The 13,607-nt window shown below is 36.6% G+C and overlaps 1 protein-coding gene across 1 annotated transcript; it reads left to right on the top strand.

Moving 5' to 3' along the window:
- The first annotated feature begins 2,844 nt into the window (after positions 1 to 2,844).
- On the top strand, positions 2,845 to 13,317 carry LOC105357310 (meprin A subunit beta-like). The gene is made up of 8 exons (XM_023964130.1): positions 2,845 to 2,893; positions 8,775 to 8,892; positions 9,704 to 9,882; positions 10,310 to 10,528; positions 11,718 to 11,879; positions 12,261 to 12,491; positions 12,603 to 13,034; positions 13,115 to 13,317. Exons 1-8 carry the CDS (start codon positions 2,845 to 2,847, stop codon positions 13,315 to 13,317), a joined length of 1,593 nt encoding a protein of 530 aa, XP_023819898.1.
- Positions 13,318 to 13,607: the final 290 nt, after the last annotated feature.

Genomic DNA, 13,607 nt, shown 5'->3' with positions numbered 1-13,607 from the left:
TTTTGAAAATCCTGACACTAATGAAACAACAAGCATTCCTGTGGTTTTAGCACCAAACTGTCCTTTCAATCTTTTAGGGAGAGATGTCATGATAAGATTAAAGTTAGGAATTTACCCCACCAGAGAAGGGGGGATGCAAGCACGACGTTGCCCAGATACAGACATCTGTGTGCTAGAAGGCAGAGGTGAACCACACTATTATTGGACTTTAGATCTACCGAAAACTGATCTTGGACAGACTGCAAAAAACTTAATGGAGAAAGCAAAAGCCAGAGTGTCACCCCATGCAGATTTTATGTCTCCAGAAAATCTGTATGTCATGTTAAGATGCAAAAAGTCTCCTGGCCCTGATAGGAGATATGATGAAGCAGTTAGTAAACTAGGTTTTCAAAAATGTACAATAAATGATTTTTATTGGAAAGATAAAACTAGTTTCTGTACTGTGACGGTTACACCAGAAGCAAAAAATGTAATGTATACAGAAAGAGTGACAAGTTGGAAACAAATGGCAGATGCAGTTCCATTTATTTCTTGTACTAAAGGTTCACGAGAAAAATGGGAAGAAAGAACATGTGCAGGAAGTGACCTATACTTTGGACTGGCAGACTGATCCGGAAACTGGAATTTCTACCAATCCTGAAACTAAGTTTAAAAGGATTGCACTAAACTGGGTAGTGATTACACAGGCTAATGTGCATCTGACTGACAGAAGAAGATGAGTGAAAATTATGTTGACAGAGGAAAAGGAAGATTCTCTTAAAGATCTTCCAAAGTCACTTTGGACTAAAGGGCCAGCAGATGTAGGGTTAATTAAAGGATGCCCACCAGTGGTCATTAAAAAACAATATCCTTTAAAGGATGATGCAAAAGAGGGAATAAGGCCTCTGATAGATGAACTGTACAAAGCAGGAGTGTTAGTACAGTGCCCAGAGTCACCTTGTAACACACCAATTTTCCCAGTTAAAAAGGCTCCTCCTTCTACATCTTGGAGGATGGTTCAAGATCTGAGACCAGTAAATGATGCAGTTGTACAAAGAGCACCTAATGTACCAGATCCACACACTTTGTTAAATACCTTAGATCCAAGAGCAGAATGGTTCTCAGTAATCGATCTAAGCAATGCATTTTTCTCAGTCCCCTTACACCCAGATAGTCAATATTGGTTTGTATTTACTTTTGAAGGAAATAAGTACACTTATACAAGACTTCCTCAGGGCTATGCAGAAAGTCCTACCATTTTTTCTGATGCTATTTCAAACTGTTTAGCGGGATTTGAGCCCCCCATGAAAAGTCAAATCATAACTTATGTAGATGACATTCTCATAGCATCAACCTCACAGGAGTTTTGTAAAAAAGACACCATAGCTTTATTGACGTATTTGGCAGAGACTGGAAACAAAGTAAACAAAGATAAATTACAGCTATGGACCCCACAAGTTAAATATTTGGGCCATACTTTAACATCTCAGGGTAGAAAATTAAATGAAGACAGAAAAGTGGCGATTTTATCAGCACCACAACCCTTAACAAAGAAACAAATTATGTCATTTTTAGGGTTATGTAATTACTGTCGAATGTGGATTCCAAACTATGCTGAAATAGCAGCCCCACTGCAAGAACTGATTTATGGAGCACCTATGGCAGCTCATGATAAAATTCAATGGACAGAACAAGGTGTAAAAGCATTTTGTGAATTAAAACAAGCATTAGCCAGAACAAAAGTGTTAGCTCTTCCAGATTACAGTAAACCTTTCAGTCAAACTATAGACTGTAGAGATGGATTTATGACATCTGTTTTGTTACAAAAATATGGAGATAAACAGAGACCTGCGGCATTTTATTCTTTAAAATTAGATCCTGTAGCAGGAGCAACACCTCTTTGTGTTCAAGCAGTGATAGCAGCAGCAATGGCAGTGGAAAGCTCAGCTGAAGTAGTGCTTTTCCACAAGCTTACTCTGTATGTGCCGCATGCAGTTTCAGTTTTACTATTACAAACTAAAAGGACATTTTTATCACCAGCAAGACACTTATCATGTTTAGCTACATTAGTTACACAGCCTCACCTGACTGTTGAAAGGTGTACTACATTGAATCCAGCTACGCTTCTGCCTACACCAGAAGATGGGGAACCTCATAATTGCTTACAAGAAACAACTTTAGTTTACAAGCCGAGACCAGACTTATCAGATGTACCACTAACTGAGGGGGAAATAGTTTTTGTTGATGGGTCAGCAAAGAAAGATGAAACAGGCAGAAACAAAGTGGGTTTTGCTGTTGTAACTCAAGATAAGGTTTTGAAGGCAGGACCCCTGCCTGGAAATTACTCAGCACAATCAGCAGAGTTGACAGCCTTAACTGAAGCATGCAAACTGTTTAAAGATAAGCCAGTTACAATCTATACTGATAGCCAATATGCGTTTGCTACAGTGCATTTATTTTGTCAACAGTGGAAGAACAGAGGGTTTAAAACATCAACAGGAAAACCAGTAACGCATGTAGACTTACTGAAAGAATTATTGACTGCTGTAATGTTACCATCTAAAGTGGCAATATGTATGTGCGAGGCACACACACGAAAAACAGACCATATTTCTAAAGGGAATGCCTTTGCAGATGCAACAGCAAAGCAAGCTGCAACAAAAGATGTAGAAATATGCACAAATGAGGATGTGACTGCAGATGCACCCGCTGATGTTTTAAAAGAAATGCAACACAGCGCACCGAAACAAGAAAAAGATTTATGGTTGAAAAAGGGAGCAAAGTTGGAACAAGGTCTTTATGTCAGCACAGAAGGAAAACCTATTTTACCAAAATCCATGTACAAATGGGCAGCAATTTTGAGTCATGGGCCTTGCCATGTCTCCAGTCCCATATGTCCTGGACAAAAGCCTTGGTAAAGATTTTTTTTTTTTTGCCACATTCTTTTTATTGAATTTTCAAAGTCATAAAAAAAATACATAAACACAATTTACAATTATAAATTTCACTTGAGTCAGCCATTACAAAAATTACAACTTTATCAACAGTTTTTAGGTAATGCTTTCTCTTATTCACAGTCTTTTTTTAACCCCCCCCCCCCCCCCCAATAACAAGAGTGCCTCTCCTTGGATATTGACAAAATGAAGAATATAACCTTAACACACTTAAAATTAAGAGAAGAAAAAATAATAATTAAAAATAAAAAAACAGAGGTCTGTGTACCATCCAAATTAACAATCAACATTCTATTCCAGAGGATCCATATTCTTACAAAGTGTATGAAAGGTTGCCATATATTTTCAAATTCTTCTACTTTGTCTTTCAAAATATATGTAATTCTTTCTAAAGGGACCCCTGACAGCATTTGTTGGAACCATTGGTTTATGCTTGGACTGTGAGTGTTTTTCCAGCGTTTAGCAATACACATTTTAGCATGAATCAAGCTGAGATTTATAAACGCCCTCTCATCTTTGTTGTAGTGATGTATTTTAGGAAATATACCTAATAAGAAAAGCTTTGGTTCGAGTGGGATCTGTTTTAAAGTAATTTTCTCTATTGTGACTTTCACCTCTTCCCAAAAAGTTTGTATACATTTGCATTCCCAAGTACAGTGGAAGAATGTTCCTTTCATTTCCATACATTTGGAGCAAACATCTGGTATATTTCTGTTATATATATTTAAATCCGCTGGTGTTAAATATGTACGCATTAACCATTTGTATTGTGTTAATTTTAGTCTTGAGTTAATTGACACCTTTTGAGCTGCAGCACAAGCAGCCTCCCATTCCTCATTTGTAATTTGTTTTTGGAGATCTTCTTTCCAAGCATTTACTTTGTATTGTGAACTTTCATTTGAATTTGACAAAAACAGATTATAAAACTCAGAAATGGCACCTTTTTTGGAACTGTCTCTCACCATGAACTTTTCTAAAATTGAGCTTGGTGGTTTGTTGAGGGTCTTCTGTGCTTTTCTAACAAAGTTTCTGACCTGGAGAAATTTATAAAAATGTTTTTTGCTTAACTCATATTTATTTTTTAATTCTTCAAATGACATCATGATATCAGAATCTGGAGAATATAAGTCCCGGATGGCGGAAAGACCCTTTGCTGCCCATATTTTAAAGGTGGCATCCGCTCTACCTGGGGTGAAGAATTTGTTCCCCCAAATTGGGCTGTATTGTGATAGTGGTTGAGTTTGGTTCATGTAATTTAAGACTCTGAACCATATGTGTATCATGTGTTTAAGAATTGGGTTCTTTGTCTCTTTGCGCAGCTTTTTTGAGGTGTTTGAGTTAAGAAATAATGGGAGGGGCAGCTTTAGATCATGGGATTCCATTTCAACCCAATGAGGTGTATTTTTGACTGTAAAATGAAACATTATAGATCTAATCTGTGCAGCCCAGTGGTACCATTCAATGTTTGGACTTTTTAGTCCTCCTCTGTCAAAGGGAAGATATAGTAACGTCAGACGGAGTCTTGCTTTTTTGTTGTTCCATATAAACCTGGCGAAAAGTTTCTTTAGTTTTGAAAATAAGTCTAGAGGTGGTGGCAGGGGTATGTTTTGAAAAAGATAAATCAGTTTTGGGAGTACACTCATCTTTAATATATTTATTCTTCCCATTATTGAAATTGGTAGTGTCATCCATTTCTCTATGGAGCTGTTTATCTTTTCCATTAAAGGATCATAATTTGATTCTACTACCTGTTCTAGTCTTGGTCTGATGTTAATTCCCAGATATTTGAAATTGTCAACTACATTAAATTGGATAATTTCAGAAGTTGGATTTTTTCTTTCTTCTTCATTAAGTAATAAAATAGAGGATTTTGTTTGGTTAACCCTGTATCCAGAGACATCACCATATTTTCTGATTATTTCCATTAAAGAAGGTATTGATTTTCTTAATTGAGAGAGAAACACAATCACATCATCTGCATATAAAGCTATTTTGTGTTCAACTGAACCCACCGTGATTCCATGTAACCCAGTGTGGGATCGTATTGCTACTGCTAGTGGTTCGATTGCCATTGTGAATAGCAAAGGTGACAATGGACACCCCTGCCTGCAGCCTTTTGTTATGTTTATTGACTGTGAAGTGTTCCTGTTAGTCAAGATTTTTGCCTTGGCATTTTTATATATGATCTGGACCCAAATTTTAAAGTTGGTTCCACAGCCAAATTTGTCCATAACCTTAAAAAGAAAAGGCCAATGGACCTTATCAAAGGCCTTTTCAGCATCTAGTGCCAATAAACCTGTTTCTGCTTTATTTGTGTTATAATGAATAATATTTAAAACCCTTCTCACGTTGTGAAATCCTTGCCTTCCAGATATAAAGCCATTTTGGTCTCTATCAATAATGCTTGGCAACGTATTCTGTAGTCGTGTTGCCAAGAGTTTACAGATTATCTTAAGGTCAGCGTTTAACAAACTTATTGGTCTAAAATTTTCACATTTATTTGAGGGTTTTCCTGGTTTAGGTAATAGAATTATCAACGCACTGTTCATTGATGGGGGGAGATTGTTATTTCTAAATGCTTCTTGGAGCATTTCAAATATGGGTGTTATTAGTTTATTTTTAAATTCTTTATACAAATCAACTAGGAGACCATCTGGACCTGCTTTTTTTCCTGATTTGAGACTATCAATAGCATGTCCAATCTCCTCTTTGCCGATTTCCAGATTTAAAGCCTCTCTTTTGTCATCAGATATAGGTGGAATGGTTAACTGATCTAAGAAATTGTTTATGTTTTCAGTATTTGTTTTCTCTTCTGCATTGTATAACTCACTATAGTATTCTCTAAATGCTTCATTAATTTCAGTGGGATTTACAAGAGTTGTGTCATTTGATAGAATAGATGTTATTGGTGTTTTAAACTCCAATTGTTTTATCTGCCAAGCCAGCAGTTTGCCTGCCTTATCACCTTGATCATAGAAGGATTGTTTCAGCCTTAAGAGACTTGCTGCTGCTCGACCAGCTGATTGTTTATTATATTCTGCTCTTAAAGTTGCTAACTCGTTTATCAGTTGCAAATTATTTTATTTGTTGACCTTTTCCTGAAGCGTTTTAATCTTGTGTTCCAACTGTTGTCTCTCCCCTCTCCACTTTTTTGATTTTGAACCTGTATAGCTAATGATGTGACCTCTAAGAACCGCTTTGAAAGCTTCCCATCTTATACATGCAGACGTCTGCGCCGTGTTTAATTTGAAATACTCATCAATATGTTTTCCTATATATTTGATAAATTCTTTGTCCAGTAACCATTTATGCTGGAAATGCCACCGGGGTGGGTCTTTAATAATATTTTTATCCATATATACTAAACAACATGGAGCATGGTCTGAGATCACAATGGACTCATAAAAACAACTGTTAATTTTATGACATAATTCTAAAGAGATTAGGAAATAATCAATCCTGGAAAATGTCTTATATTTACTAGAGTAGCAGGAGTAGCCCTTATCATTAAGATTTAATTCTCTCCATATGTCTAGTAAGTTCAACTCTTTAATATAACCTTGAATAACCGTTCTGCATTTATTGTGAGATTGATCTGTTCCTGTTGATCTGTCTATTTTAGGGTCTAGAGTACAGTTAAAGTCACCTGCTATGATATATTGTCCTGTGAGTGACGCTATTGTAAGAAAAACATCCTCAAAAAAATTAGCATCATCTATGTTAGGGCCATAAACATTTACAAAACATAAATCCTCTGAAAGTAATTGACCTTGAATGATTAGATATCTTCCCCATTTATCTTTTATTATATTTTTTACTTGAAAAGGAACTGTATTACGGATTAATATCATAACTCCTCTTGCATTAGAGGAAAATGGGGCTGTAAATACACTGCCTTGCCATCTTCTTTTAATACTTTTCAAATCTTTATCAAGAAGATGAGTTTCCTGCAGAAATACCACCTGACCATCCATATCTTTTATTCTGTTCATAACTTGTTTAACTTTGTTTGGATTTTGAAGACCTCTGCAGTTCCATGAAACAAACTTAATTTTTACTTCTTGTGTCATTTTCAACTACGACATACATATTAACTTGATACTTTTTTGTAGAGAGGCACAGAAAACCCTGGATGCTTGAACATGCATCAAAACAAATCCCCTTTCCCTTTGTTTAAATAAGAAAACCCTCCCCCTCCCCCCTGAAAGTCGTCTCCCGTTATCGCCTTGGACCGTTCCACACCTGCGAGGATCGGTCCCTCCACTCACCATCGTCTTTGTTTGAACACTGGTGCTATCTCGTGTAGTAACACTCCATGATCTACCCTGAAATGTTCTCTAAAAGATTTATTCACTGATTATTTTCCACTTATCTTCATTATCTTCAACATGGTCTTTCCCTCCCCCGTTAACTGTTGCCACAAACTTTAAAGGTATCCCCGATATTACTTGCTTATTCACTAATAATACACATATATGACATCTCCGTGGGTATATATTTACGCTGTGTCCTCCTGGATATTCTCGACAAACTTCTGTGCTTCAGCTGGACTTTTAAAGGTGTGGGTGCGATCTTTGTAGGTCACCAGCAGTTTTGCAGGATGAATCAGCCCGTGCCGAATGCCCCGGTTACGCAGCTCCCGGCGCACCGGGTCAAACTGCTTCCTCAGCTGGTGAAGCCCCGTGGCTAAATCCGGGAAAAATCGAACCTGTTTTCCTTTATATTTTATGTCTTTGCTGTTTTTTGCTGCCACCGCGACCGCTTGCTTCTCCCTGTAATCTGCGAACTTCATTATTAATGTTCTCGGTGGCGCTCCAGGTTCCCTCAATGGTCCGACCCGGTGTGCTCGCTCGATCTTCACCGTCGCTCCTCGCGCCTGCATATTTAATGCCTCCGGGATCCACTTCTCCAGGAATGTGTACGGGTCTTCTCCTTCGGCCCCCTCCGGCAGCCCGACCAGCCTCAGATTATTTTGTCTGGATCTGGTTTCCAAGTCCAGGAGTTTGTCTTCCATCCCTCTTTGTTTGGACTCCAGCGCGCTCACTTTGGCCTGTAGGCTGGCAACATCCTCTTCTGCACGTGATGTGCGCATCTCCACTTGCGAGATTCGTTCCGTGAACTCACTCATTTCTTTTTTTATATCTCCGATTGCGGTCCCGATTCCATCAAAACGAGTTGTGAACTCATCCCGCATAGCTCCAATGGCAGCCAGGATCTCATCCGCTTTGGATCTCTCCAACTCCGGGTTCCGTTCTCCTTTACCTTCAGCCATGTTGCCAGCCTCAGTTCTTTGGGAACTGCTCCGAGTTTGAAAGTCCGTCAGCTTTGGCTGGTTGTTGGTATCCGGCCTTTGTTTGTTGCCCCTCGGCATTCCTTTTATGTTCTCAAACCCCTTTACCTAAGTTTTGGGAGAGATTGGAGTATTTTCGCAGGATTTAAGTGTCGGGATAGCAGAGCAGTGACTATTGCGTCTGCTCAGGTGGTCGCCATAACCGGAAGTCTCCCTTGGTAAAGATTTTGATCAAAAACATAAAATCTTATCAGTTTGCAACACAGTTTAAGTTGGGATCTTTAGGTTTGTCAGTAGTCATCTAACATTAATTTAATATTAATCAGATAGTGTACGTTTTTTAAATACGCTACAGAAAGTTGCAGAGGTCCATGTAGCAACCTGTTAATTTTTTTAATAATGTTTAGTTTTGAGGAAGAACCTCCAAAGACTTTTTTTTTTGACTGAGCAGAGCGTGTAACAGCTGTTTACAAAAGGGTTTAAAGTGAAACTATTAACTGAATTTTAACAGGTTTTTGTTTCCATAACACACTTCTTATAAACAATTGCAGACTTAAATGCTAAAGGAGTCATCCTGAGAGCTCTTGATCAGTTCAGATTAAAGTCCTGTATTGACTTCAAACCACGAGATGCTGAGGAGTTTTACATCTCTATACAAAAGTTAGACGGGTAAGTGTCTCTTTCCTTCAAGCAGAGATGCTTAGTGCCGCTTAGCCTTAGTCTTGTTCGGTATTCTACTAGTACCATTTATAACACATTATTCAAAGTGAATTAGCAAAACTGTTGTTACTTTTTGTAATATTTGCACCACAGAAATTGTCCTTCTTTAAAACCCTTGTGCTATCCAAGGCACTTTACCATAGGGAGTTGGGTCATCTAGACCCACTAGACAGTGCGCTAAACCTTTTTTATTTAATGATTTGTGATCTTCACTGGTGTCCATGGATTACATGAAATCTTTCCACCTTTATCCACCTTTATCATGGTAGAAGAACACGTCAATTTAAGGGTGGGGTCATCTAAGATAGCACAAGGGTTACGCACATGAGCACAGAAGTTAAATGTGTCATTGATTTCACATGATTAAAAGTGACTTGTTGAAAGCGTAGATACAATGGGTACTGTTTATAATTTCCAAAAAAGATTGATAACTAATTTTACACAACAACCATAATGTACTGTTACAATAATAAGGCTGACTAAACTAGAATCTATTTTAAACTGACTTTTATGATGCAACTTCTAATCTTGAAGAATGCAGACTGTTGTACTTTAGAGACGGAAACTTTGTGATGTCTCTTGAGATAGCCTGCAGGGTAACGTCTTCAGCTGCTTAAAGTGGAAAACAGAACCTAAAGTGGAAAACAGAACCTAAAGGAATCTTGGCTTAGGACAAGGCAAACTATAGAAAGGAACTTTGTTGTCAATTGTGCAACTAAAAATGATAAGTGTGACATGTTTTTTTCTTGTGTTGCTTCAGTTGTTATTCTTATATTGGAAGAAGAATTGCCTATGGGCAGGTCTTATCCATTGGTTCAGGCTGTGATACTAAAGCTACTGTTGAACATGAGTTTCTTCATGCTCTCGGCTTCTATCATGAACAGTCCAGATACGACAGAGATGATTATGTGACCATTGTACGGGACAACATCATTCAAGGTTTGAGAAATAATTTCACAACATACAACACTGTAATTAAATTAAGATCTTTGCATTTTATTATGTTATAAAAATATAAATTCATAAATGATAAATTAAATAAATTTATATTTAAATTTATTGAAACAAATGTTTTCAGTATGACAAATTCATATTATTCTCTTATAAACTTTTATTACATAAATGACATTATAATTATACATAGCATAAATAAAAAAAATCCACCACTTTATAATTGTTGAATTTTCTAATATGTCAAAAAATATATTTTGTTCCCAGAGTAATCCATTATCAATGCTTTTGATTTTTGTGTTCACCTTTGTGTAATAATAGACTGTAGATCAATAATTGAACAAATTGCATTCATTACAATAGTTTTTGTTAAGTATTTTAAAACTGATTCATGTATTCGATGTATTTCTTAAAGGTAGAGAGTTCAACTTTGACAAGGTTCTAAGGAATGTAAGTACCACACATGGAACACCGTATGACTATCGGTCAGTGATGCACTACAGCAAAGATGCTTTCACCAACGGAAATGGTTCTACCATCATCACCATAGACCCCAAATTCCAAAATGTAATTGGTCAAAGGCTGGAGATGAGTTATTATGATGTTCTGGAGCTAAACCGTCTCTACAATTGCAGTAAGTACTTAAAAATGTCAATGTACACATCTTTGATGACTAAATCTCCCCTAACAATTTATTTAACTTAGCAAATAAATCATTTAAAGTCTCACTTCAATCATCTTTTGATCTATTGTAAGTGTTCCCAACGTTATTGAAATTATGATATGCTGTTTTTAGCCCAAATTAAAAAAAAGTAGTTTTCTAGCACATGGTTTACGATTGAAATGGCATTTGAGCCAAATGCCAGCTTGAACGAGAAAAACAAAGAAACACAAGGATCTAGTCGTCTACAAATAGATACATTGGAATTTTAAAGTTAAGTTCCATTAGCTGTCACGCATTTAGTGTGTGAAATTTGTTCAAACCCCTGAGCTAAGGTGAGCTGCAGACAGCTGGTCTTGAGAACCATTTGGTCGTTTAGCTCCTCAATTCAACCTCTTAATCCTAAATTTCAAGCAGGGATTCGGCCTGGAATTGAACTCACTACCTTACAGTCATAGGGCGGAGACTCCTCCACAAGACCACTGAGCTGGCTGGTGCGGGGAGCTTATGGCCTGCTGTAGTAGGTTCAGCATCACCAAAAAGCTTTTTGCAACAGCCTTTTTACGTCTGCTCCTGATTTACCACAATTTCAATCAAGAAATACGCAGAAATACAAGTTTAAGCATAATTTTCTTTGTATATCTCTTCCATCATGGAAAAATATGCCACTAGAACAAGTTAAAAACTCCAAAAACACAACTTTCATTGGAGTGGATCGTTACATTAACATGGTCAAGGTCAAGGAAATGCATCCTCACTTTCACAGAAGTGACTGTTGCAGTTATCACAGTGTTGTTAATCTTCTTAGAGGTAGTAACATGCGAGTCAATTGAGGTTTAAGGTTTAATTAAACAAAACACTACAAGTAACTGACACCAAAAGCTAGAAATTTAAGAAAAAGCTATCACAAATGTCTGTAAAGTGATTTAAAAGAAGATACAAACTTAATGAACAGTATGGTAATGAGAACATTACGGGAGTTTTGTAAATAAACTTAAAGGGAAAATGGTTAAATTAAACTCATGATACTCATGATCAAAGGTACTACAATATTTCAGAAAAAAAATTGTTTTTCACAATATATTCTTGAGCAAATATATTCCAGTATGGTTTATAAATAGTAAAACTATTTTTAAAACCATTTCATTCTCTATCACAACAGATTCAACCATTTCCTTGAACTGGTACTGTGGCTTTTCTAATGGGACCATGTGTAGAATGGATCGTTGTTCTCAGAGTAACATCAGCTGGGAGATGGTAACACAAGTTTCTGGAGGTCCAAATTCTGATCACACCACTCTGCCCAGTGGAAGCAAAGACTACAGTAAGATTTCAAGACTTTACAATAAAGTTCAGAAATATATTTGCCTTTTGTCCTTTTTTTTCTGTACAGTGCTCATACATGTGTAATATCTTATGCCAAATAATTTGTGTTCTGATTTAAGCATATTTCAGTCTTAAAATAGATAAATACATAAATACATACAGAAATAAAATACAGTTTTAATTTATAAAAGAGTGAATGAATAACTTAAAATTTTATTATGTTAAACAAAAACATAACTTTTTCCCACTGTGTAAAAAGTGCAGAGGAAACCAAATTTTCCAAAACCAGCTTACCACTGATGACGGACAAATGTTTTCCATAAATAATTCATGGTAATTAATGAATGTAGCATCCACTGTAACAGACGTGTTGTTATAGGTGGAGAAATAGGCTACTTCATGCATGTTAGCACAGCAACAGGGCAAGAGGGAGACACAGCACAACTGGAAACTCAGAGGATGACTCCCCAAAGAGACTGTCACATCCAGTGTCTGCAGTTCTACTATTACCACAGTGGAAATGAGTCTGATACTCTCAACATCTGGATCAGAGAGTTTGAAAATGAACAGGACCTAACAGGAACCCGACGCCTCATGGGGCAGATCACTGGTAAAGCAACATCTGAACTGTTGATTTGATTTGTTGCTTTTTAAACAGTTCACTTCTCTGCACAGATATTTTAAGGGAAAAACAAATTTTTACTACTTTTTTCCCCTTTAGGTTCTCAAACATCTCACTGGAGGCTTCATCATGTTTCCTTGAATGCATCTAAGAATTTCCAGGTTGTGTTTGAAGCTCAGAAAGGAGCAGGACGCTCTACAGGAGGCTTCTCAGTTGATGACATCAATCTGTATGAGACTGAGTGTCCACATTTAACACTGCAGATTGATGACTTTCAGAGAGTGCTGAACACTAGTGCCTCAGAATCCAGAATATACAGTTCCCGGCAGTACTCCAGTGAGGGTTATGCTTACCGCTTTGCTGTTATACTTTATAAGACATATTTTGGACTGTATGTGCAACTCTTGTCTGGTGATAATGATGATAAATTGCAGTGGCCTTGCTTAGGACAACAAATGACTTTTCAAATGCTGGATCAGACCCCCAGCATTCAGCAGCAGATGACAAAGCAGTGGAGTTTCACCACAAGTGGTGAGGCCACTACAACATAAAAAAAATGTAAACTATAAGTAAATCTTTCATTTTATTTTTGAATTATTTATCATTAACAGGAACCTCTTGGTGGAACAATCCTCGTGAGACTGGAAGTCAACTTTTTGTAGATGAGAATAATCAAACAGTCTACGGTGGACCCCTTATTAGTTACAGAGCTTTTGCATCTTTGGAAGAAACCCAAGACAGAGAGTTTATCAAAGGAGGAAGTGCAATCTTTACCCTCAACTTTCAAGGCATGTCAACAATTTTACCAAGTTAACCTAAAAAAATATTTGACTGTAAAATTGCAAAATTTAGAATCCTTTTATTTGAGTCATCGAATAAAAGTGCTGTCAACCAGATAAAACTTTAAATCCTGACATATCTATCTATATCTATATATATATATATCTATATATATCTATATATATATATATATATCTATATATATATATATATATATATATATATATATACACACATATATATATATACATATATATATATCTATATATATATATATATATATATATACACACATATATATATATACACACATATATATATATA

The sequence above is a fragment of the Oryzias latipes genome, chromosome 16 (assembly GCF_053564925.1).
Source record: "Oryzias latipes strain Hd-rR chromosome 16, Olatipes_Hd-rR_3.1".
Lineage (NCBI taxonomy): Eukaryota > Metazoa > Chordata > Actinopteri > Beloniformes > Adrianichthyidae > Oryzias > Oryzias latipes.
This window is presented reverse-complemented; position numbering and strand designations above follow the sequence as displayed.